General features: G+C 53.8%; 1 protein-coding gene across 11 annotated transcripts in view; it reads left to right on the forward strand.

Annotated features, from left to right (window-relative positions):
- Positions 1–26543, forward strand: part of LOC117640256 (SCY1-like protein 2) — an 88126-nt gene that overhangs the window by 53871 nt on the left and 7712 nt on the right. For 4 of the 11 annotated variants that reach the window (XM_034376598.1, XM_034376602.1, XM_034376601.1 and 1 more), the window contains 13 exons: positions 4928–5062; positions 5939–6160; positions 12915–13035; positions 18982–19077; positions 19149–19294; positions 19398–19528; positions 19651–19768; positions 19843–19988; positions 20067–20220; positions 20306–20555; positions 20657–20825; positions 20900–21078; positions 21380–21630. In XM_034376598.1, the coding sequence (XP_034232489.1) occupies positions 4928–5062; positions 5939–6160; positions 12915–13035; positions 18982–19077; positions 19149–19294; positions 19398–19528; positions 19651–19768; positions 19843–19988; positions 20067–20220; positions 20306–20555; positions 20657–20825; positions 20900–21078; positions 21380–21630 (2118 nt within the window). Of the gene's footprint in view, positions 1–4927; positions 5063–5938; positions 6161–12914; positions 13036–18981; positions 19078–19148; positions 19295–19397; positions 19529–19650; positions 19769–19842; positions 19989–20066; positions 20221–20305; positions 20556–20656; positions 20826–20899; positions 21079–21379; positions 21631–22138; positions 22318–23300; positions 23367–26524; position 26543 lie in introns of all 11 variants that reach the window. The other 7 variants (XM_034376594.1, XM_034376600.1, XM_034376599.1 and 4 more) reach the window with 4 other exon arrangements.

Genomic DNA, 26543 nt, shown 5'->3' on the forward strand with positions numbered 1-26543 from the left:
CCGGTGAGTCCGGTGAGTCCGGTGCCCAGGGCCCAGTCGCTCACTGCGCGGCCTGCGCGGCCAAACTTTCCGGGGCCTAAGCCCGTACGGACTAAGCCGCTGCTCTGCTCGCCGCCCTTGTCCTCGCTGTCCCCTGCAGCCGGGCTCACCTCAGCGCGTCGCGGCCTCGACTCGCCGCAAAGCGACAACCGCGAGGCCCCGCTGCACAGTGGGCCACAAGACCGGTGAGGGCGGTCAAAATCCCGGACGCGTTTTGAGCTCCAGAGTCGCTAAATGGGACTCGAACCGAACGTGTGACCCCGCCTATGGATTGCTCTCCGAACGAGGAATCCACTGGCGGTGGGGTCAGAACTCTTTTCTTATTTTTAGAGTTGACGTTCGACCTTTCGTTCCAGACGACAGCCCAGGACATGGCGAAATAAACCCCTCCTTTCACTGCATGAACCGCTGAAGCAAGTTTCTTCTCCCCGCCCCAGTCCAGGACGACTTGGTCGTCGACGCCAGTGTCGCGGCAGAGCTGTGCGCGCCTTGCGAGGCTTGCCGGATCGCCGCGAGTACACTGTGTGTGTTCGTGCGAGGAGGTAACCGCGCCTGCGTGACGCGCATGGCGTGAGGCGTTTGCCGGGCGTTTGCCTTGAGGGCAGCACAGACGCCGCGCTGTGCCGCGCCGCGCCCTGCCCGCTCCTAAGTGTTGGCTTTATGAGTTTCCGTTGGACGTGACTTGTGAGCGGGAGGGGACCAAGTTTTCAATCAGCTTGCGAGTGGGCACGGCGGCACACTGCGAAAGGGAGACGGGGACGGAGGAGGGAGGGAGCGAGAAAGACAGGGCGAGTTTCTCTTTGGACGAGTTCGGTTAAACGGCGCGGTCAACCCCGCGAAGGCGCCGCTGGGCCGAGGTGGGTGGGGGCGCACAGCAGCGCACAGTGGGCCAGAAGACCGGTGGAGGCGGCCAAAACTCTAGACGCGTTTTCAGCACCAGGGTCGCTAAAAAGGACCCGAAACCGACGTGTGACCCCACCAATGGATTCCTCGTTCGGAGAGCAATCCATTGGTGGGGTCACACGTTCAGTTCGAGTCCCTTTTAGCGACTCTGGAGCCCAAAACACGTCTAGAGTTTTGGCCGACTCCGCCGGTCTTCTGGCCCACTGTGGGTCGACCGAGCGCTGGGTTTCGTGGAAACGGAACGGGGACCTCGGATTAGCCCTTGCCGAGCTGCTGCACGTGGAGGTCGCAGACGACGCAGGCGACGTAGACGACGTAGACGACGTGGAACAGGCGCCGAGGCTCGCCTCGCCTCACCACCTTCCCAGAGTCGCAAATGGAATCAACAATAGTTGCGGCAGTGCTGTCGTTTGCCGCCTTCCGCCGTTTCATTGTTCGCCCGTTCCGACCGATCTTCTTCAATTTCCCGGAATCTCCGCCTCCCTCTTTAAGGGCTTCCAAAGGGGCTTACCTTTTTAAGATTACACTCCTTTTTCTCTCTCTCTCTCTCTCTTCTCTCTCTCTCTCTCTCTCTCTCTCTCTCTCTCTCTCTCTCTCTCTCTCTCTCTTTCTGCGATAGAGGGCCCTGTGTGCCCTTTTTTCCTTCTTTCGTCTCGCTCGCACCCGTTGAGCCCCTTCAGCCCGTTCGGGTCTATTTGTTCGCTAAAGGGATTCGTGAAAATGTATTTTGCTGCGGCTGCTCTCTGTGGGCAGTGTGCTTTCTTTTGCTGGAGCGATATTATCTTGGACATCCGCTTCGACGGAAATGGAGACTTTTCACGTTGCACCGCTCTCAAGTTCCTGCTGAGCTTTTTCTTCGTCACTCGCGTGAAGAGCTTCATTAATAGCTTAGTACTACAGCGCAGTTTTTCCTGCAAATGATGTCCTGTCTCTTTATATGCTTTACGAACCCATTTCTGAGAGACGCAGCTTTGTCTTCCAACCGCACAGCCTTTCTCAGTGGCTTAGTGAGGGCATCGCTGTGAACCACACTTGGAAACAGGAATATGTTTGTTTTCCAAGACGAGATTTTTTCGTGAATGTTTTCCTCCACGCCACGCGTCGCTTCTACCAGATAAAAACGGCATTGTGAGGCGACACACGCGCCGCATCGGCAGCCAGTAAAGGACCGTTCAGTGGAATGTTTGTGTTTCGAATTCGAACCACGCTGTAAACTGCCGTGGGATTCACTGCCAGTGCCATTTCGTTGATCCTCGGAGGGCCCCGGGGAGGAGTGGGGACGAACAGGGGAAAGAAAAAGGAGAGGGGGGGGGGAGAAGACGGGGCAAACTTCCTGCAATACAACCTGTTGATGATGGGGGAGGCCTCCACTTCGTTTCATTGCTTCCTGCGGTCTGCGGTCGCCCTGTCCTTCTTTCCCGTCCTTTTCCATCCTTCATTCTCACTTGGACACAGTCAAGAATTATTTGGAAAGTCCCGAAAATTGCATTTCAAAAGCTCCTTGAACGAACTTGTACAAAATAGAAGTGCTTCAATACAAATACAAACTATTCTACGCCTTACAAAGAAAAGCAGCTTGCTATAACAAAGTATTCTGGGCACCCATAAGCTTACAAAGAAAGCACTTAGTAAATTACGAACTATTTCTTCGTATAACAAAGTAAATTAGTTTGTACTATGCATGCTCTAAATACTTCGTGCGGTTTAAAGCGTGGGGACTTCGGAATTTTCAGACGCAACTTCTCGCCATGAACTTCCCTGTGAATTGCCGGAAATGCCAAAATTCCTTTTTCTGGCAGTGAGTGAAACCGCTGTATTTCTGGCCTCCCCTCCCCCGGTGCCTCCGGCGCCCACGTGCGCGGGCATTAATAGCGCAGCAAAAACAAAAGCAAGTTAAACGCTTCACCCATCATCGTTATCCTCGTGCAGTAAGCATGTTGGACGACCGAAAAATTAGGGCACGCTTCCAGAAATAAACGTCCCTCCGGTTTACGCCAGCACACTGTTTGACCAGCCACTCCGAATCTAGATCGACGCAAAATTCGTTGACTCGTCTATTAGAATTTGAATAACCGTGCGATTTATCCAGTCCATCTAAAGGCCGCGCAGTGGGCCAGAAGAGCGGCGCCAGGCGCGGCCGGCCGCGTTTTGAGCTCGAGACTCGCTTAACAGGGCTCGAACCGAGCGTTTGATCCCACCAATCGATGCCTCGTTCGGAGAGCAATCCATAGGTGGGGTCAAATGCTCTGTTCGAGTCTCATTCAGCGACTCTGAAGCTCAAAACGCGTCCGGGTTTGTGACCGCCTCCACCGGTCTTCTGGCCCACTGTGGGGGGTTGCCCCGGTGATCCACGGCCGCCCAGAACCACGGGCAGGGTGGCAGGGCTGCGAAAAGATTCACACGCAACGTGGGCGGAGGGCGGAGCCTTGGGCGGAGCCACACCGTAAATTAAGCGGTGAAACATTAAGGCCGGAATCACGTGAATGGAAGCTTAATGGGCCACCCGCCTTTGTTTCCGATGAATCTCACCTTGGGACGCCGTCGGCTGGCGGTGGCCCGGAGACCCACCGGTTCTGACCTGTTTTCACGGCGGGTAGTGCGGATGTTGCAGCGGGTGTTCTTGTCTGCGTCCGAGGTGCCAAGTTTACTTTTGCGTCTGTGAAAGTTCTTGGCGCAGGGGTAAGTTGGGGAGGAAACAAAACAGGGGAAAAAAGATCACTTCCATGTTTCTGTGTCGCAGAGATCTCAACAGGCATTTGACAGGGATTTTATGTCGCCTTTTACGTCGAGATTTCCACTTTGAGTTGAAATTTACTGGTCGAGGGATGGCTCCAAGTCAACAATTCATCTCAATCAGGGTCTGCTTTCCTTCCCCAACTAACGCCTCCTCCTTCTGAGAAGGTCACAGAGTGATGCCCGACTTCCCAATGAGTGAGCACTCAGTCTATTCTTAGAACCGCTCCAAGGAAGCAGGCCGGCTTGGGACGCGGTGTCAACCCAGTCGGCACGACGCCGATATCTGACCCGGAACGGAGTGGGTGCGGGGGCGTCTTGGACGCACACAACAGGGGGCTATTTCAGGACGGCGGGGGCGCCGTGAGCGTGGGCGGGAGAGGCGGACCGCGAATGGAAAGTGAGGGACCTGTTGGACTTCTGGCGTCGCGTCCGTTGCGAATACGGTCTTTACGGGGCACGACGGCAAACTCGCCTCGAAGATAATTGTTTTTTTGAGGAGTGATGCGTTGGAGTAGGAGGGTGGAATGACGCAGTGAGGAAAGGCTGGGACCGTCAGGGAAAGGCTGCGCTGTGGGCAAATAAAGGGGGATCGAATTAATGCGGTTTGGACTGGGGGATGGAGTGGGCCCAGGTAAAGGGCGTCGAGTGGAAGGCGGCAATTGTTATTCCAGGTCCAGCCTGCCGGGCTCCGCCCACAGGGCTTCACGCGCAGAGTTTCGCCCGCAGGGTTTCGCCCACAGGGTTTCGCCCACAGGGTTCTGCCCACAGGGTTCTGCCCACAGGCTTTCGCCCACGGGGTTTCCCTCGGCCCCACGCTTGTTCAGCAAAACCGGTAGTCGGCTGCCGTATCAGAGGTGGCAAGTGGCCAGTCGAGTCGGCAGGCTCAACAACACCCCCTCTCGTCCTCGTGGGGAGTCACGTGGGAGGTGCGAGAGAGACAGCGTGATGAATCGTCGCCACACCCACGCCCAATGACTACCCTGCTGAAATGAGTAGTCCACCACGTTTGCCTGGATCGATCGCCCCATCCCTCCCTACCCACCGGCACCCGTTTCTTGCTGGCAAATCAGTGAGCTGGGACTGAGCCGTGCCCTTCTCCGTGTCTACATACCGTCCCGTCTGCCTGCCATTTCATTACTGATAACCAACGTTCACTCTAAAAAAAATGCTATGGCCCTTTTCGGTCGCTGAAGGCCGGCTGGCTGGTCAGGGAGGATAGTGGCTGACGCCTGTGTGTGTTTGGTTGCAGGAGGCTTCCATCTTCCTGTTCGAGAAGCGCCTGGCCGAGAAGCTGCACAAGCCCAAGCGCAAGGACACTGTGTGCGAGGTGCTGCGCGGCAGCGTGAGGCAGCTGGAGCGGTTCCGGCACCCCAAGATACTGCAGGTGAGCCTCTTCTTTCTTTTCATTCTAGAGTTTGTATTTTTTTTTTTTTTCAGAAAAAAAAAAAACACGAGAGAAATGTTTTTAAAATATTTCAGAAAAAAAAACCCTTAAAAACATGTGAAATACTGACCTATTCGTTTACTTGGAAGGTTTTAGGTCATAAATTTCATTCGAATTACTATTAGCGCACGGTCCGCCGAGGTCTTCAAAAGTCTGGAATAGTTCGTTCCCGACGACCATCTGAAAGTTGGTCTACCTTATATGGTTGCCAATCGACCGTATTGGTCCAGAAATGACTGCAAAGACTTCGGTCCGAATTTTCACACATCCCCGCCTCGAGATCTGATAAGAAGCGGCGGAAGTAATTGAGGGCGAGGAAATGGGATTCATCCCGAAAACGAGGCCAAGGCCAGCAAGGCCGCCCATAGCGCCTGTTTTGACAGGGACGCATGGCCGTGTGCCTGTAAACAGGCCGCGGCGTGGGCGGCGGCAAAGCGCCTCCTGTCTCTCTCGCACCCTCGCGGAGGGCCTCCGCGAGTGCGACGGAGCGGCAAAGCGACTCTTCTGGGCGACAACACTGCGCGATAAATTATTCAAACGGCATCGGCAGTCAAAACGTGTTCGGATACTCTTGGATGATCGATGTCCACCTCGCCCACGCCACACACTTTTATGTTTTGCTGGTGGAAAAGCTGCTACACGTCAGGGACATGGAAAGTCACGGGTTTTGTTTCACAATTTTTGTGGATTTTCGCAACTTATTGAAAAACTAATTGCCAGGCTGACGGTTGTTGATCTGAGCTTCGTTGATGTAAGGTGGCCCCGGTTGCTTTGCTGCATCCTGCCCGGCCTTTGAACCCTCGTGCCTGGTTGCAGGTCCTGCACTCGGTGGAGGAGTGCAATGAGACGCTGGCCTTCGCGTCCGAGCCCATCCTGGCTAGTCTGGCCAACATCCTGGCGTACCACGAGGCCTCGGGGAGCGGGGCGAGTGGCGCACCCTCCACGGGGGCGTCGCATCCCAACACAGTGCAGCGGCCGCCGCCACACGCCAAGGACTACTCCTTCCTGGACCTGGAGATCAAATACGGACTGCTGCAGGTGAGCTTCTCCTGCAAGACTTGCTATAACCTGGCGTCACCACAGACCCAAGTTCCTACTTCCCAAGGTCACGTATCCCCAATTGCATAAGTGCGTAAAAAAGTAATTTTGTTGAAATCCTCGAGAGCTGGAGCCTCGGCTCATGTTCGCAGTGTAGGGGAAGGAACTGCAGGATGTTGTTCTTAGGTTACGGAAGCCTTTCCTGGGGATGGCGTCCACTCCCAGGGGTCAACTCGAGCGCCTTCTTTTTGGTGGCGCGTCTCCAACTTGTTGCATGGCTTTATCATGTCGCCCCAGGCTTTGCCTGCGGGCAGTGCGGTTTGGCGCAGGGATGGAGTCGCTATATGCATCAGGCCATGTCCTTAAGCATTCGTTGAGGCTTGGTGCACTCTAAATGTCTTGTGGTAGAAGGCTGCACCAACATATTATGGCCATATTATGGCCAAAATCTTCGCCGGTGAAGATTTTGTCCACAATACAAACGAAAGTAGTCAAAATATCTATAAGGGACAGTGAATTCTCAATGGTATGTTATAATCTCACCACCATAATAAAGACAATTTCACCGTACTACAGACAATCTTAACCATACAACTTTTAGAGTGTGTATCACTGAGGCAAATTAACCAAAGTGGCGAAGTGAGAAAAGTGCGACACCACTGTGACGCCCCCGCCCTTTCCCCTCTTGTCATCGGGGAGCGCCGATTGGCTGGCCGAGGCGCCAAGCCCCGTTGAGCCCTTTGAAGCACCGGCTGGCTTAAGACGGACCGCTCAGCAGAATTACGCGTCCTTGGGGCGGTGTGGGGCCCACAGTGTGGGGCCCTGCGGAGCCCTCGGAGGGGCCAGACTCATTCTCGCATCAACAGTTGGCCGCGCTGGGGAACGCAGGGGGAATGTTTTGCCGGGGCACTCCGCGGAAAATGAAACACAGTCACAAGGGTTGTTTAGTAACAGTGCGCAGATCTTGAAATCATTTGAAGATTATGGTTCGCCTTAGTGTGCTGTCTAGAAACAAGCTAGCAAGATGGATTATACAAGTAGACCAAGCTAGCAGTCGGTCTACTCAGGTACATTATTGACATTACCTTGTGATAAGCAAGTTCATCGAAGTACATTGTCATGTGGAGCAAGCAAGTATGCCATACTTAAATCCTGGAAACACCTAATTGGCCCATCAAATCAAAATATTTTGGAACATGCTACTGCTTGGTTCGTGCGAGACCAAGCTAGAAGTCGCTTTTCAGGCGGTGCCAGAATCTCAGCCTGTGTCATTTTTCATCATAAAAGTGAAAGTGGAACCAAGGCCACGACCGTCGCCGGGCCGCCGATCCCCTAGTAGCCTCTGTTCGGTGCACCGCGACGACAAATTTGTCAATAAGCCGAATGGCACCGACAAGAGCAGCGCGGCTCCCCGCGGGAACAACACCACCACCACCACCACCAACAACAACAACAACAACAACAACAACAAGAGCGCCAACAAAGCCGCGCTGTGTCACCGGGCCCCACTCTCCTGTCTGGCGCGCCGCAATGGGGCCGCGTGGCGGGGCGGCGTGCGGGGCCGCGCCCCTCGCAGCCACTCGGCGGCACTTGCGGGGCTCAGGCGCACACTTGGCCGCCACTTCGGCACCGCCATGGCACCGCCACTTGCCACTCGGGCCGGCTTGACAATGGCCCATTTACAAAACTGCGTCCCCCGGATGGGATCCCCGGATGGCATCCCCGGATGGCATCCCTGGATGGCCCAGCAGGTGTGGCACGGAACAAATTAGGGTCGCCTTTAGCCGCTGTCGCTACTCCGGGGACTTTGGGGACACTGCCGTGCCCCGACCCCCTCTGTACTTCGCGCCTGCCTGACCTGCGGAAGCCGCTTCTTTGCTCCCCTTCTTGCATCGGACTTTAAGGTGTTTCTAACCTGCGGAAGCTAATGCGGAGCCTTGTGTGCTCTCCTTGCGTGAGACTGTACTTCGCGAAGGCCTAGCCAACCTTGAAGCTAATTCAGAGCCTTGTTTACTCTTCTTCTTGCACCGGACTCTACTTCGCGGACGAAGGCCTGCCCTGTCCAACCTACGGAAGCTAATACCGAGGCTTGCTTTGCTCTCCTCGAGAGCCTATCCGGCGCCCCCCCCCCCCTCTCTCTCTCTCCTTGCAGTAGCGGGCCGCCAAGGCGGGCGCTTTGACAACGGCGGCGACGCTACCCTCTTGATCTTTTATACATGTGACGGAAACAAACACGCTGCCGAGTTTCATTCCGCCTTTGTGTCGAATTATTCATCGCAAAGGAGGGTGCCAGATTCAAGGCCAGGGGCGAGGAGCGTGGAGCGTGGAGCGTGCGGGCAGCTAGGCGCGTGGGCGTCAAGGCGGCGGCAAGGCGGTGGATTACTCCGAGGGCCGCGTCGGGCCGCGCCAGTCTGACGTCGGGAGGCCAAGACCTCGCACCTCGCATCGGCCACCTGGTCGGTCGGGAGCCAGCTGCCGGGCTGAACTGTGGGGAGCAACTCACTAAACGCATATCGGCCATAGACACGCAACAAAAATAAAAAAAATTGTCACAAGAGGTACTAAATTCCTTTGGGTTTGGGTGTTTGCCCTTGTGTTTGCCTCACACAAGTTAAACGCATGGGTGCTTTTCGCACGAGTTTCTTAGGAATTTCCCGCGCGAATAAAATGTGGTGGAGACGCACGTCGGTAAAACGGTAGAGCACAGCACACATTAGACCGTGAGCCTACAAACAGGCACGAGTTGGCAAACAAAAGTGTGTGGTCTCTTGCCGTTGGAGGCAAATCCAAGTTCACTAGACTCAACGACCTTTAGGGGATAGGCCGCAGACAAGGCTGTGTGTGTGCGGGAGAGAGAGAGAGAGAGAGAGAGAGAGAGAGAGAGAGAGAGAGAGAGTAGCCTACGTATCGGAAGGGGCGCAGAGGAAAGAAAAAGTCTCCTCCCCACGAGCGTGTCCCTCTAGGTCCCCGGCCACTTCTGGTCCGAACCAGGTTTGCAAATGCTTTTCCACGGAGAAACCCAACCAGGCCCACTGAGCTGCCGGTCTAGCCAGTCCCCTTCCCCTGCCCCCAAAACACACACATACACACAGAAAGACACTCACAGACACGCCAAGCACGTCCCCGTCTTCTGCTTGCTTATTTGCCTTTTTTCGCCCTTGCCGTGCGCTGGCATGGCGCTGGCTCGGCCTGGCCGTCTGTGCCGTCTGCAGGCCGGCTCCGAGCAGAGTGCCGTGCCGCAGGGGTGCGAGAGAGACAGAGTGCTGGCCGCTCTATTCGCGCACACGGGGCCACGTCCGGCTTCAGAGAGAGACTGCTCCTCTTCTTCTTCTTCTTCTTCTTCTTCTTCTTCTTCTTCTTCTTCTTCTTCTTCTTTCTTCTTCTCCTCATTCGCATTCTCATTCTCCCCGAAGCCGCGATGATTCGCTGCTCCCGACGACGCGATCGACTTTTTTTTTCATTTTTTTTGATTAACCAGAGCCGAGCTCGCGTCGACTGCCCCCCCCCCCCCCCACGGCTCGGCACGGCCCGGCTTGCTGGCGGGCAGGCAGGGCGGCGAGAACGCTGCCAGTCTAAATACGCCCAATGGGAGAAGTATGCGAGATATTACATCTCCAACCATAAGGAAATTAATTTCACTGTCGACTGAACGCGCTTCTAGGCGTCCCCCGTCCCCCTCCCACTTTACAGGGGCTGTCCGACCCGTCTGGCTCCCCCTGCCGCTCAGAGTGCCCCCTCCGTTGCCCCCTCCGTTGCCCCCTCCGTTGCCCCCTCCGTTGCCCCCTCCGTCGCCCCCTCCGTTGCCACCTCCACTGCCTCCACGCGACCAGAGTCTCACTCTTGGCTCCAGACGGCTTTCGTTTCCCCGCGCCGTCTGCGGATCTCTTTTTATCATGCCCTCCCCTTCTCTCCCGCGGTGCAGCCCGACTTCAGCCTCCCGTCCCTGCGTCGCTCTGTCTCTGTCGCACTCATGGCGCGCCACGCGGCGGTGCGAGCGAGACGGAGCGAGCCGAGGTAGGCAGCCGGCCGCGTTCGGCGCACGCGTGGGAGGCGAGTTGCCTACCGCCGCCACCGCAGGCGTCTCGGGCTGTTGGCGGCGAGACATTTTGGCTACAAATTTGAACGCGGAAATCGCGGCGTCAGGTCCAATGTTTGCCGTCTCCGGTGGCTTGTTGTCGGGCTTGTCTCTCCGGCACGCCGCCGCAGCGCCCACGTGTACCCCCACGTGAGCTGCCCCAACTCCCTACCTTTACCCAAAGTGTTCTCTACTAGGTGTGTGTGTGTGTGTGTGTGAGCGCGCCGGTGCGGCGTGCCGAACCACAGGGAACCACGGGGCGCTCATAATTCGATTTACCTCCACACAAAGTGCGTTGCCCGGGCAAGGCCCGGCGAGGCCTGGCAAGGCTTGGCGAGGCCCAAATCGGGACCGCCGCCGCCGCCGCGCCAGGCCTGTTCAGAGACGCAAATCATGACTGGCGCCTGTGCCGCCGCCGCTGCTTCCCTGCTGGTGTGTGGGCGTGTGTAGATGTGTGTGTGTGTGTGTGTGTGTGTGTGTGTGTACGTGTCTTTAGCGGGTGGCGGGGCGTACCGCACGCACTAAATCACACGCTGCCTCCTCGGATTGTCGAAAACAGCGGCACGCGTACTTTCGGGTGGCAGGGCCGAAAGGCAGGCCCTAGCGGCAGGCCACCCTGCCCGTTCTTCCCGCTCAGCTCAAGTCGTGAGCGTCCGCGGATCCTTGGATTAGTCCGGGCCGCGGCGCGCCACGCCGTGCCACGCCAGCAGGGGTGCCCTTGGGTGCTCGCTCACCTTCTCGTTTCCCCGAATGTTTTATTAATTCTTCTCCCCCTTTTTGAAGGCATGTCGTTCATGTAACTGAGAGAAATCATACCTGTACATGAGACCAGCCCTCACGTCGCCTCACGTATCCTTGTAGTTTCATTTCGAAACGAGATTGACCTGCTTCATGGCCACTCAGACGACACACCTGCTCGTTTTTTGACTCCTAAAGCTCCGTTCCTTTACCGGGCCTCGGTGAGCGCAGCTGAGACCGTCACCATTTTGAAGCGAATGTCCTCTCCGCGTAGTCAGTGCCCAACGGGGCCTGTGACCACTAAACGGACTGGGATCTCGGCAGGCACGGTGGGCTTCATTTGGTATGGGCGGGGTGGGCGTGTAGTGGAATTGAACGTGTCTTGAGGCTTGCGACGTGGCAGGCATAACTCTGTCCAGGTGGAAGAGGGGGAGAGAGAGAGAGAGAGAGAGAGAGAGAGAGAGAGAGAGAGAGAGAGAGAGAGAGAGAGAGAGAGAGGCCGGCTGTCATAGGGGGATTAGCCTCCAGAGGAGCTTCTACTGGAGAAGCCGCTGTGGCTGGAGTGGTCTGGAGCAGGGGGCTGGAACAGGGGGCGGGACCAAGGAGGGGTGGGCGAAGGGGGGTTGCAGAAAGCAAGGCTTAAAAGGCAGCCCCGTGCGTCATTCTGACACTGCCGCCCCAAATTTCGGGATTTGTGCAGCGATGCCGCACCGCACCGTCGGAGCGGGTCGCTTGCCGGAGTTTTCACGCGAAAAAAAAAATACGTGGTTCTTTACACGGTTCTTTTCGTCTTCGACAATCCAATGAATGCTGATCCACCAATGTCAAAGCAACAGTGAAGTAAAACCAACAACTGAAAAGCACTGCGGTCGGTCCCATCCCTGCCCTCATTTCGTTGCCATCGTTTTGGAGCGACGCTTCAGCGCAGAAGACGCGCGCCGTTTTAGCTGTTGTCTTTTACAGCAAAGGTGCGGCAGCACCGGCCCGCCTGTCTGACGAAAAAAAGAGAGAAATAACAGAACTTTGCATTGCAGATGAAGCATTCGCCTCGCAGGGCGTTTCACGTGTTTCCGTGTGTGTGTGTGTGTGTGTGTGTGTGTGTGTGTGTGTGTGTGTGTGTGTGGTGTGTGTGTGTGTATTGCCCGGGCAGGCAGAGAGGGAAGCCCCGAGAAGGGATTTACATTGCTAATGGCCTGATAGTCGCCTCCAAATTCTGCTAATAGTTAATCTTCTCGCACCGCCAACTGCCTGGGAGCCCAGGGAGAGTTTCTCCGCGTACCTTGGACCGGTAATCGAAGGATCGCTTTTAACGTCAAAGCTTTTTCCCTTTCACGATGTTGCCATCGTTGTCTGGCTCGGCAGTGTGTGTGGCGAGCGGCCGGACACGCCTCGGTCCAGTCTTTGTCGGCGGTCTGCATACAGCGGCCCTTTTCCCTTGAGTTCTCGCCACTGTAAGCGGCACCCCGACGCCCTAATCCATTTATTGACCGGCTAATGAGAAAATTGCCAGGTTAAGGGCTTCCCCCTCTTGCCCTTTCCTCGCCGCCGACGAAGGAACAATTTTTAATTAACTGGCGCGGCGGGGGAGTTCCCTCGCCATCCTTCAGCGATGATTGGTTTCCAATGTCGCGTTTAAAAGGCAAAGGATTTCCGCGTTTCTCCATTCATCTCAATTTCATTCACTCCCAAAACCTCACCAACCTTTTCAGACCATACAAAGAAAATAGTTTGCCTGGTAAAAAGGATTTTGAGCGTACAAAAGCTTAACAAGAAAATACGTTGTAATTTTACGAACTAGTATACTTTGAATAGCGAACTTCATTTTGTGTGACCTCGTATAGTGCTCAAAACGTTTCGTAGGGTTTTCAGCGTGTCCTTTTCTTTGTTTTTTTTTTTTGCGTCTTGTTTGTTGTTGTTTACTGACGTGCCCGTGCTTTGCAGCTGACGGAGGCGCTGTCGTACCTGCACTACACGCACCACATGCTGCACCGACACGTCTGTCCCGCCTCCATCTTCGTCAACAAGCGAGGCGTCTGGAAGCTGGGTGGCCTTGAATTCACAGGTGAGTCATTTCACATCGACAAGTTTTAGCAAAGAGGAAATCACTATGAATTTTGCAAATGCAACAGAATTTCAGTCGAACTGTGGTGAATGTTAGGTAGACGCAGCATGGTCGCATGGCATAGAATGTGACTGGAAGGTAGGCAACGAGTCGCACGGGTATAGGCAACTTTCGTTACTTCCCTCGATCCACCCTTGTACCCGCCTGTCCTTCCCGACTCCGCCGCAGGGCGGGACAGGGGGACCTGGCCTTGCTTGGCTTGGCCTTGCTGGCCTTGCCTGGCCTTGCCTGGCCTTGCTGGGCCAGCCGCGTCTCACGATCAATAATACACCTCTGGACGCTCACCTGTAGAGCCAAGAGGGCCAAGGGAGCTGAGTGAGAGGCCCCGGACTGGTACGGTGCCGCACAGTGGGCCAGATGACCGGTGAAGGCGGACAAAATCCCGGACGCGTTTTGGAGCTCCAGAGTCGCTGAATGGGGCTCCAACCCACCTATGGTTTGCTCTACGAACGGAGGAATCCATTGGTGGGGCACACGCTCGGTTCGAGTCCCATTCAGTGCCTCTGGAGCTCAAAACGCGTCCAGAGTTTTGGCCGCCTCCACCGGCCTTCTGGCCCACTGTGCGGTGGCTGTTGCCTTGCGGTGTGGCGTCGTGGCCGCGAGTCCACCGAGCGACTCTGCATTGGGCTGTGCAGGCTGCTTCCGAGGGCTCGTTAGCCCGCCCCTGAAGCGGGCCGTGGCATCGGGCCGTCGGGGTGCGAGAGAGACGGAGCGGCGCGCCCTTGACTGTACACCGCGCGGCCGCGCCCACCGAGAGATGCCGAGTCCTTTGGCGGCGCGACTGGGACCCGGAGGGGCGGGGTGGGGGAGGCACTTGCAGAATTCGAGGCTGGCGGAGTGGCGGCCGGGCGGGCGCTTGGCAGGAACGAGCCCTGGAAACGAGTTGGGCCACTTGGTAAGCCTAATTGCTTTTTAATTCTCTTCCTCCAGTTTTGCGTTCTCTGTCGTCTTTGCTTGCCATCCACCCGCATCGCTCGCTCGCCCCTCCCTCCTCCGCGACACCCCCTCCCCTTCGTTGTTGGGATAAGATTTACGTATTCCAATTAAGACAGTCTGCCGCGGGGTTACCGCGCCACCTGACGCCGTGAGCCCGTTCCGGCCCGTTCGCCGGGCGGCCCGGGGCGGCCCGGGGCGGCCTGCCGGGGGTCCCGTTTCAGTTTCGACCCAATTCGCACCTCCCTTTTTCCCAGCGAGGCGGCCCAGGCCCCGGCCCAGGCAGCGAGGCCGCGTTAATCAATGGCCGGCTGCAGGCGCTGCACAGTGGGCCAGAAGATCGGTGGAGGCGGTCAAAATCCCGGACGCGTTTAGAGCTCCAGAGTCGCTGAATGGGACTCGAACCGAACGTGTGGTACGGACCAGATGTGTTCCGTGCTTTCCCGCACTCTTTTCTACGAGTGCACTGTCACGCTCCGTCTCGACAGACTACGCTCCGCCACGCTTGGCCTCGCCCACGCTCCGCCATCAGACGAGGCTACACCGCCCTGCTTCGCCTCCAGGCTACATCACCACCACCTAGCCAGGCAGACTTCACCCCGCCACGACCCACCACGCCCCGCCGGGAGGGACCGGCCCGACCTACCGCCAGTGTAGGCACGGCACATGTCTCATAAAGACGCCTCGGGAAATATCCCTGGCAAATTGAGGCTAGGCGGCGGCGGGGGCAAGGAAGACTTGGGAGTGGCGGTCGCCCCCCCCCCTCTCTCTCTCTCTCTCTCTCTCTCTCTCTCTCTCTCTCCTGGCCGCGGCACCCTGACGGAGAATCCTTATCGAGCTCCCCCGACAGCGCCCCATCCCTCATCGCCCGCTACTTTTCGCCGTGAGCTAATTTGAGGATGGCGTCGTCGGCTGGCGAGTCGGCGGGGGAAAAAAGCGGCACCGCAAGAAGCGGGCGGAGGAAAGACAAATGACTTACGGGTAGCGGCAGAACGAAATCGAAGTATGAGGACTCACCGCGGACTGCGCAGCCTTCGGTTAGTCTGGCCTTTCCTACACACTAAATGTTTTTGCACAAATTTTGTACGAGACATCACAGATTTTTGTGCACACGAACTTTCCGTACAAATTTGTACAGAATTTTATGCAATTTTGTACGAAAATGTCGAAAAATGTGCAATTTTTCCTATGAAAATTGTATGAAAATTTCGTGTGCACAAAAAACTGTGATGTCTCGTCCAAAATTGAACATAACATTTAGTGTGTACATTCGCTTTCGCCGGGCATTGTTTCACAGTCGAGTCCAACGCTCACTGACAACTGAGCCGCGTGTCAAGGGGGTCCATTGCAGGATGTCAAACATCGACCCCGCAACCCGCAGTCTTATTTTTCTTTGCGGGTTCCTTGTTTATCTCCCGAAATGGTTGTACACCTTATGACATTTGAACTCGCGGCGTTTGCGCGCCGAGTCCTGGCCCCGCTCCCAATAATGTACCTGCCGCGCGTGTATCCGAGGATTATGGCTCTCGGTGCTCGGCCATAACAATAACTAACAGCCCCGTGGTGCGCTGTCCCGGGGCGGGGCGGGGCGGGGCGGGGCCGCATCCCTCTGGAAGCGCACCGCGAGTTTCAGCCCTCTAAGTTCATTTCGCGTTAAATCACCGCCCTCAGACGTCACCCCGGGCCCTGTTGGCTGGGTCCAACCAGCAGCGTTCTGTCTCTCTCGCACCCCTTCGGGACGCCCCCATGCGTGCGCGGGAGGGACAGGGAGAGCACTCTCCGGCCTGCCCGCCCCCTCCCGCCCCCTCCCGCCCCCTCCCGCCCCTCCCGCCCCCTCCCGCCCCCTCCCGCCCCCTCCCGCGCACCGAGCCAAAAAGCAGCACCCAACGTGCCCGCTGCTCCCCGCCACCGATGTTCCTCCTCCACAGTTCTCGCCCTTCTAACGGCTCTAACTTCCAGCTCAGCCCGGTACCCGAAGAGCGCCCGCCATCGCTATAATACGTGTAGCAAAATATTTACGAAATGGCAATTTACAATTTACAACTACAGTTTGTTCATTTGCAATTATCAAAAACACTACAAACTTGTTAGAAAGGGTGCAAAGGTCCAAAAACCGACTCAAACGAGCTTAAACCCTGCAAAAAGATACTAAAATAAAGGTGGGGGAACGGGGCGGTTTCAACGGGGCGGTGGTTCTAAAATGATCGGCCATTTGGCAGCGTGCTCGCGGACAAGGCGGAGCCTTTTCCGCGCGCGGGATTTTTCCTCGTTGCCAAGGCGCTTTTTGGCGGGAAATTAGTATTCAGTGCTGGCGGCCTGGCCATGGGCTGGCAGCCGAGTCGGGCCCAGGGGCTCGCCCAGGGCTGGCCCGGGGCAGGGCGAGGCAGGGCGGGCAGGGCGGGCAGGGCGGACAGGGGCCCTGACCAGACAGCAGTGTCATGGCCTCTGCCGCGGCCTTGGCGCCTGGCCGGGGCAGCAGCGGCGTGCCACCGCGCCTCGACTAACTTGGGCCGTTCGTCTCCATCGGTGTCTCTGGCGGGGCGGGGCGGGGCGGGGCGGCATGGAGATGAACCAGCAGAGCCAAAGGGGAGTGACCTGCCTCATGACCTCTCGCGCGACAAAGATGCCGCCCTCTGCTGCAGCCTGTCTGTCAGTCTCTGTCTGTCTGTCCGTCTGTCCGTCTGTCCGCCGTCTTTACAAACTCCCCCCATTCCCGCGTAGGCCACTCTGCTGCATTGATAAGGCCGACGTGACCGGGCTGGGCTGCGCAGTGCTGCGTGCCCTCTGTCGGCAATGGCTCGCCGCGTTTCGCTCGACGATGTCGGCCTCCTCTGCGATCGGGGCACTTATCGCGGTGCGGCGGCGTGGCCAGGGGGACCCTGCCAGGATTTACAAGGCAGTAAAGGTACCGGGCGGGGCGGGGCGGGGCGGGGCGCGGCCGTGTGCTTAGCACCGCAACTTTGGTGCTGTTGCGCCACACGCGCGCGGCTAAAGCAGGCTAAAGTGGCGGCGTGACGCGGTGGAGGCCCTGGAGGCTGTAGGCGGGAGGCGCGAAGCGGCGAAGCCTTGTTGTAATCGGCAGCACAGCTGGCCAAGTTAAACTTCGCGACATCCAGACGGTGTAGTCGATCGTCAAGCGGCACGCGAAGTTTTCTAGCATTTTACTGCCGAAACGTAATAAAAAGTCTCACGTCTAAAATTTTATGTTTTTGATTTGACTTGTCTACTGCGTCACGGTCACACTTCGGACTGTAAATTTATAAGATCGAATGTGAAAACCTTGTGACGCGGGTCATGCTCGCTGCCGTGGAGATATTATGTCACTTACTTGAATTTTGGCGAAGTAAGTCGGTCCTCCTTTTCCGACTTCATCTCGGCGTGACTGCCCACTTTTCGGTCGCGTTAATAACGGCAGAGAAGGGGAGGGGGGCGTTGCGCCGCCCATTCTCTCTCTTTCTCTCTCTCTCTCTCTCTCTCTCTCTCTCTCTCTCTCTCTCTCTCTCTCTCTCTCTCTCTCTCTCTCTCTCCGTCCTCAGCCCCGATCTCATAATCACCCAAAACGAGGACGGAAAAAACGAAGGCGCTGAATGGCGAGATTAGTGGGGCAATATCGCGATGGCGCTTTGATTCGCCAGCCGGCTTCACCTCAAACGCGGCCTTCTGTTCGGCGTCTCTCCGTCTCTCTCGCACTCACGGGCCCGCCCTTAGGTGTGCGAGAGGGACAGAGCGACTAAACCAGTCGGAGGCCGCGGGCCAGTAAATCGATCCCTGTGTTCATCATTCGTTCGTTTGGGGGAAAGCGAGTTCTCCGGTTTCGACTCGACTTTCCATTCTCCCCGCAAAGACACGCGGTGACACCGTAAGGGAGGCCGGCGCTGCCGCGGGCTGATTCCGAGAGTCGTCGCTCTGTCTCCCTCGCACTCATGGGGCGTGCCGTCTCGGTGCGAGAGAGACAGAGCGACGGCTCTGCTTTGGCTCGGAGGATGAGGCCGGGGATGGCAGCGTGATGAGGCGCTTGAAAGTCACCTTCCCGCCTCTGTGGCGGCGACACGTTGTTGTTGTTTTTTTTGTTGTTGTTTTTGTTGTTGTTTGGTCTGCCTAGGCTGGCCCAGTCCCGCGAGAAATCAGAGCTGGCAGCCACACGTGACCACCAGGTCGAATCACTCTGCTTCATTTTCCTCTTTCGAGTAGAATCAACGAGGCTAGAAGTTGGGTTAGGTGCGGACCCGAGTTTAAAATAGTTGGAGAATTGTTGTAGAGAGCACAAGCAGAGAGTGCAGTCGGTCGGGCGAGCTGCGTACTTAATTCTGCTTATGGTAGGAATGTGGAAATATTCGTCGTGTCGAGCTCTCGTCGCCAACCCGGCGCTGCGCACCCTGTCTGTGAAGTTGGCAGCGCCGGCAATGCCCACGCGCGATTCAGTTAAAAAGTTTCCAACTCGAGTACACCGCCAGAAGCAGACGGATTTTCTTTTTGCTTGGCGGTTGGCACACATGAGCGAAGCGGAAGCACCCGGGCTGGCCCGATGGGCTGGCCCGATGGGCTGGCCCGATGGGCTGGCCCGATGGGCTGGCCCAACCCTGCCGGGCTGCCAGGCTGCAGGGCACTTGCCTGCCGGGGCAACTTTTTCAACTTGCCATCAAAGTTTGATCGAGGTCCTCGCTCGCGCCTCGCGGCATCGGGAACACAGAGCTGGCCGCAAACAACGCTATGTGTTTTCAAGGACGCTAGTCACACTCTAGTTCCATATTCGTCTGGTCGCGACAGGCTGTTTAGGGGCAGCCGAGCGGAACGCGGCCAGAAAGGCCCAGGCCGGGCTCGAGGCTAACTAAATTCCGAATTAGTATCTCTGCAACAAGTTTGTTTCAACTTGCCCTCGGCCTCGGGGTTCCGGGCAAAAGTGGATCTTGCTGAGCTGTTTACACGACATTTCGCCCTCTCTTTTGCCCGCAGAACGACTCAATGAGGCGGACCCACAAGAACCCATGCCCATCAGCCCTTGGACCTCTCGAGTCTCCAAACTGTGCCAGCCTGACCTCGACTACATTGGTAAGGTTCTATTCGCCACGTTTGGTTTTGCGCGGAAGAAGAGAAATGGAACTGATTAATTTTGTTCACAGCACCGGAAGTCCAGCTCCACTCTCAAATATGCATGCAGAGCGACATGTTCTCGCTGGGCATGGTCATAACATCAATCTTCAACCATGGTCGGCCGATAATCCAAGCCAACAACTCGAACACGAGTTACCAGAGACAACTTGATATGGTAAATTTGCCAACGCTTGCTTTTTGTAAATAAATTACTTGGAGCTTCGACCCTTGAAGGAAACTACGGTCGAAAACGGTTTAAATTTGTTTGTTCCTCACAGCTGGATGAGCACGTCAAGATGATCGTAACGGACATCCCCCTGCCGTTGCGGGAGGCCACCATCAGACTGCTGAGCAAGGAGCCCAAGGACAGGCCCACCGCGCAGTTACTCTGCCTCCTAAAGTACTTCACGTACGTCAAAAAAATGCTCGATTTTCATTTTTCCTTAAGTTATCTGTTGATGAACATTGGTTGAACTGCACTTGTTAGCCCGGACTATTTTTACCAAGTTGTTTGCTACTTTTGTTTTTCAGGACCGACAGTGTGGTCTCAACGCTGCAGTTCCTCGACGTGATCCAGATGAAGGACCCTCCACAGAAGAATGCATTCTACAAGCAGACCTTGCGGGACTCCTTGCCCTACATTCCTAGGGTGAGTTACTCACTGTTGTTGTTGTTGCTGGGGCAAGGTCGCGTATCGTATAATGTCACATAAATTCTTTTCAGAAATTATGGTTTCAACATGTCTGGCCTTCCCTGGAGGCAGAAATGAGACAGTCAGAGGTCCTAGCATCAGTTCTGAAACCAATACTGTTAATGATTGAGCACTCTACAATAGAAGAATATGAAAATGTGATACAAGATTCTTTTAGGTGAGCTGCGTTAAGTCTATACTATCACTATGAACTTGTGTGGAAAAGCGGGCTCATCGTTATTTCTGTTTCCTGAAGGACCGTCTTAACGTCACCCAAAACCATTCAAGCTACGGTCTGCCTACTCGAAAATCTACACATCATTCTAGAAAAGACACAAAAGGAAGATGCAAGGATGGAAGTACTGCGGGTCCTGTACAACGCATTCGAAAGCACCACCATACAAGTCCAGGTCCATAGCCACTAATTGACGTGATCGACTTTACAATGTGAAAAGAAATGGTTTTCCGAACTTGTTGTCTCGTTTCTGCCCGCAGTCGGCCGCCCTGTTTTCAGTCACCAACGTGGCAGACTACATCGACGAGCAGGCCATCAGACACATGATCCTTCCGCGGACGCTGTCCGTGTTCGCGCAAAACAGCGCGGACCTCAAGTTCACCATCGCCGTGCTGAGCTGCGTGGAACGCATCCTGGACCGCCTGGACCGCCCCATCATCCTGGACCAAGTGCTGCCTCTCTTGACAGAGGTCAGATTGACCGATCCAGACATCATGTACAGGGTGGTCTGTAAGTAGGGCGAGGTTGCCCGCAACGCGACAGTGAAGAAACGGCGGAGAGTTGTCGACTCCACGCGCGAACCAGTGCTAAAGCGGGAATGGCTGTTGCAGGTATATACGCCGTGCTGCTGAGAGACAAGAAATATGGACTGACTGTGAATCAAATGGCGACGCGGGTGATGCCAGCGCTCCTGCCGCAGACGGTGAACCCATCGCTCAACCTGGAGCAGTTCACCATGCTGCTCCAGGTGCTGCGGGAAATGCTTGATCAAATAGATAGGTGCGCGTCCGCTTCTGTTCCGCCAACAAAATCTGGGTGAGAGAATGCAAATGAAACGAACCCTTCTTTTCCAGGAACCAGCGCAACAAGCTGAAGCTGGACAACATGTCGCTGCCCAGCCCGGAGAGACGGCCGCTCCGCCACCTCTTCTCGTCCGACAACATGCACGTGCCGCCCTTCAACATCCCCAACCTGCGGGTGGAGCAGAGGAAGACGTCGAGCGCGGAGGACATGGCGCGGAAGAACTCGGCGGGTATGGACGCAGAGGCTGGTTGAGGGCACGCAGGAATACTGGAAGTGCATTTTGTCGGTTGTTCGGTGATACATATTCAACTTTTGCCGATTTCAGCAACTCAACCTGCTCAAATGGCAATTTTTACGCATAATAGTTCGTGACACTTTAAAATAATGACGATTCCATCTCAAAGTAACGATATCATCAAAGCTCCTCGCATGGCGTTTCAAGAGTGTCATCTACTGCTTTGAAAATCATCCTTCAACTCGTGACGAATCGGCAACCGAAACTTTGGCAGTGTCCCACGACCTGTTGGCAGACTCCGGCATCCTGGGCGGCTGGTGGTTCGGCGGCGGCTCCTCGTCGCCCGACAGCAACTTCCTGCGCGTGCAGAACGCGCTGCCGATCCGCCGCCTGTCCGACAACACCCTGATGACGCCCAAGATACGCGTGGCGCACTCGTGCTCGTCGTCGCCCGGCGGCTCGCCCGGTGGACTCCCCATCCGACGCCACTCGTCCATCGGGCCGCAGGAGCGGCGCGGATCTACCACCAACCTGTCCCCACCAACGGTAAGGCCAGCCACTCACACAAAGGCACTCGTTATCCGGATCGGCCTCGCCACAGTCCATTCCTAAAGCATTTGCCCTTTTTGGAAACAATCGATCCCGCTGCCCCTTACCTGGGGCAAGAGCCTGATCTCAAACTAAAATTCAAAGATGGAAGGCCGCCGCGCACAAAAACTAATCGGAAAAGTTTTTCCAGCCATGTTGTGTTTTACAGTTTCATCTCAGTTAAAATCGGTAGTGTTTTCAGTTTGCGGCCAGGAAACGATTTAGACATTTTACCTCTGAATCTTGATGCCAGATTTTTCCCGGGACCGTCGGAATAATTTTTCAGTGCAGATGACAGTTTTAAATGTGTTCTTTTTTTTCTTGAATTATTTTGTTCCATTGTATGTCATAGCCACAGTTTCTGAACTCAACATCAAATTTTCGGATTTTTGTGTTTTTATTTTCTTTTACGAAATATCAATGCAAAGTCTTGCATCCAGTTATTTTGTTGATTTTTTTTTAACAGATTGTTTTGAATTACGATTGGTGTTGAGTCGTTTACTGTACCAACCAGCTCCCCACAACCCACACCGAGGCCTGCCCAGGGCTTGGCCCACGGCTTGGCCCAGTGCTCCTCGCTGTCTGTCTGGATGAAAAGGCACCAGGGTGCTCGTAAACCCAATTCAGCCTTCTGCGGTCTGATAAGTGAGATTTTTTTTTACCTCCCACTTTTTTTATACCCATAGAACCATGTTCGTAGATGACAATTTATGTGTTTGTAGTCTTATAGACTGTAGAGAAACAAATACTAAACTTGGGAGTATGTCTTAGTATCGTGTTTCCCATTCGGAGACCGATTTATAAAGCGAGAGGATCTTTTGGTTATCACGTACACAGTCCAGAACACTCTATTAACGCTACAGTGTGCTTCTGGTCAGGCATGTCCTGTCGAGCTGTTTGCGAAGCAATTATTTTGAGAACCACGAACGACGATCTTTCGACACGTTTATACATATAGACTTTTTACGTAGAGTATATTGCTTATGCTGGCACAGCCCAATCCTTCCCTATGAATTTTCACCCAGTTGAAACGGTGTTACAGAAGCAAGGGGTCTGCCCTGGCAGTTCAACAAATAGCAACGAGTGGCCGACGTTCAAGTTGATCACTTTTCCCCTTCCGTGACAATAATTGCTATCTGCTCGGCAAAGTGGAGAGCCGGTTTTCTCTTTGAACGGAAAAGAGTTTCTGGACTGTGATACGTGATGCACTCTTGCATAACCAGGTCAATTCATGTTCAAATGACAGTCATCCGGAACCGCTTAGCTTACTTTTGTGCACGGCTTAAAATCGACGATAATAAACTCTCCCGCTTTCCTCAGGAGCCTACCCTTGGCAGATAATTTCGTTGTAGGCGGGAAGCGAAAGAACGAAATGCACCGCTTTTGCAGGGGATAGAGCTCCATTCAGTTGACTAGGTGGTTCGCAGGCTTTATAAGGAACGGCAGTGGTGTCGAATCAGATCGATCGAATTTCTTTTGGACACACTGTAAGATCCCCCAGGTTGCCTTTCCAGGTGCAGTGGCAGCAAAGCTCGAAGCAAAGCTTGTGTAGTGTCATGGTGTACGGCTGGTGTGGGTGTGGGCTGCGACTCAGGCATGTAGTGCACACTCCGATCTGTCACACACAGGGGGCGGGCTTCTACCACGGCTCGGTCTCGAGGGAGGGCTCAACGCTTTCGGTGCCAGCCGCCTATGTAAGTCCAGCTCTGCTACTCTCCTTTCGCTGCTCTGTCTGGCTGTGCCGGTTGCTCAGTGGTTGTTTGGTCACACGTTGTTGAGTCGTGTTCGTTCGTGTACGGAATGTGTGTATGTTTCTCGTTCCAGCAGGCAAGCCATCACTCTATAATGTGCCCCCCTTAGCAAAACACCCCCCAAACAAGCCCCAATCCCTAAGAAAGATGACCCGTGTAACGCATGATCTTTGCATACACTTAGGCATCCGTTTTCGAACCGTGTTTGGGATAGTGGTCATTGTGGACGTTGTTGGATTAGGCACAAGACCCTTAAATGAATAAGTACCCTTTATTTTACCATTTGAGCTGTATACCCGCACTTGAGATCTTCGCGAAAGGGTTCCTTCTCACGTTTTTCTCGTACACATAGAACTACTGGCTTTAGCGCTAGCATATTTAGACTCTTATAGTGCAAACGTTTCGTAGTCAAATGCACTCGTTAAAAATTATCTTTGTACTCGTTGTATCGAGCTCTGAAAGCACAGTACGGCATTTAAACTGATTTTCTTCCGAAAAATCAAGATTGAAAAAAAAGGATTAGTTGGCCTTTACAATAATATTTAAGTCATTTTTTTTTCTGCTCATCCTAACAGAATTTAAATAGAAAAACTGTGATGGTTCACCACTGAATCCTTTATGTTAAGATCTCGTGTACTAATTCACCTTGGTGAATGTTACGTATAGGCGCACCATTCACCTTGTAGCAAAACAAACTGCCATACAGCACCGTAGAAGTTTCCCAACACAACGAATGGGGTGTTCAAAGCTTGTCTCTCTTGCTTCAATCAAAATTATTGAAAATCTAAGTTCAGTTTATTGCGTAGATTTTTTCAAGTTTGAGCACCCTTCACTCAAACCTCTAACAAAATTCCAATCTTTGCGATCTAACTTTTCCTGTCACTTCAGAGTAAAGGACTTTATCAAATCGGTCCCTGAAAGATCGCAACAATTGGCTTGACAGTCACCTCTCATACCAAGTTGAGAAGCAAAGTGTGTAGTATTTTTTGTGGTTATTGCATGCGCTGCCTATAGACCACTCGGCCTCTGGGTCTGCTTACACCAATCGACGGTCAATCGTTAAAACCAAATTGTGCTACATGTTCCTATAACAGAAGGTAAATTCTAGGTAAAATGTTAATTTTATCCTTACTGTACGCGTTATCTTAACGGTTCGCCCATCAATTTAAAGTGTTTCCTAATTTGAATAGGTTTTGCCTTCCTTAAGAACAGAAAACAAAATTTTCCTCCCAGCCTCCAAAATTAAGGTCGCGAGTAACATAAACACTTCCTAACTATAAATCTACGGACACAGACTTAACATCATAACAAAAAAAATCCACTATGTGACATTTTTATTTACTTGTCCAAACAATCTACTCGTTTTTCGTATGGGCTAAAGTTGGTGACATTCGGACTGAGAGTAGTAGAAGTCTGCCCTCCGTTTAGTAACAAAATATCATGCAATGCCTTAACAGATTTTTACCACCAGTATCCATTCTTTTAACTTAATTTCGTAAAATGTTAATCGTTTTGAACGAGTGGTTGGTTCGGTTTTTCTAAAACTAGGAATCTGCTTTGAGCCCTTGCCGACTCATTTTAATAATCACATTATATACATTGATGTTGGAATCAACCATTCGCTCACACGATGTGTTTGTCGATTAATACCGTATAATTCCTCGATTGATAATTGGTTGGTTGCTGGGGGCGGTGAGGCTCACCAGGCGTGCACGAGCTTAGCACAGCGCCCCGTCGAGCTCTTCTATGTGATTTATGCACAGAGGTGTCCGAGCACCTGCTTAATATGCTATTATTTTATAGACAAGGAGAACAAACTCTACTTCCAACAGGGCATTGCCTTGCTGCAACTTTTAAACTCAACTAAGTCGTACGGTTCTTGGATAATGTCTCTGGATGTGCCGGACGCCTCTGTATGTATGTCCCTAAGAGGGATAGTATGTGATCTGTGTGTGATATTTTTGGTGTGTTTCTTGTGACACTGTCTTTCTTTTTCCTATCTTTGTAATACTCACTTTCCACCTGCCCGGGCCCTCACTGTTCAGCCAAGTCGACTATGGCTATTGCTGCGACAGTGGGCGTCTGTACAGATCAGCACACGTTTCTTTCTTGTGGTTGTCTGCAAGTTTGGGTCCTGACAGAGAACCAAGAATTAATAGAGAATGAATCAGTTTTAATTGTACCGCACGTTGTACTGTTTGATTGCTGCACAACTTGAAGTGATTCTGGTTTCTCTTGTCAGACGCAGTGCCACCCTTCTTCTGTCTGTGTTCTCCAAGAGTAAATGTCCGTGCGTCTGCAGCGATTCTTCATGTTTTCGACATGGTGCATCGTTGTGACAATCATGACATTTATTCGACTTTGCCGATGCGCTTCTGTCCCACTGTTTTGTGGGAACAGTTGTTTATCGAACTTTTGCCTTCTCCTGTTTTCTGTGACTTTCCCTGTCTTTCTTTCCACCTTTCTTTCTATGGCGTGTTGGTGTATCTAATTATGTTTTCCGTGTTGTCTTATCGTGGACCCCGTGATGCCTTGTTGCTTTTTACAAATACGTGTTTTAAGGACATGCAGCTCGATGGCTTAAATGTAACATTTTTTTCAACGGGACGGCACGTAAGATCTCACGGCTTTCCGTTAACGGAACTCTGTATGAGTGTGTCAAATTGCTCACTCCCTGGTACAGAAGCGGAGGTGAATCGCACTCTCCCTTGTGTGCGGATCCGGACATAAAGGGGTTTCGATGCACTGCTATCAAACCTCTAAGTCTTGCCAAATTTGTCATGGTGAAACGCCTCACCTTTAGGAGGCATGAATAAACTGTCTCCATCGCGACGACAGAATGCAAAAACGTTCTTTTGCATCGCCCATACATTGCGAATACCAACCGTATAAAATCCTTTTTCATACTCACCGGATTTTTTCCGGCTCTTGGTTATAATTGTCTAAACGTTACCTGTAGGTCAAAAGTGTCAAATAGACTCCACGGTCATATTTTTGCAACGGGTTTTTCATAAAGTCCTGTCCGGGGGTGAGCTTGAGTGTCTGAGCGCCGAAGTCTGCCTTTGACTCATCGCAGCTTTGTGTTCTGTCTCTCTCTGCAGCTTGCACGGAGCATGATCG

The sequence above is a fragment of the Thrips palmi genome, unplaced genomic scaffold, assembly GCF_012932325.1.
Source record: "Thrips palmi isolate BJ-2018 unplaced genomic scaffold, TpBJ-2018v1 HiC_scaffold_12, whole genome shotgun sequence".
Lineage (NCBI taxonomy): Eukaryota > Metazoa > Arthropoda > Insecta > Thysanoptera > Thripidae > Thrips > Thrips palmi.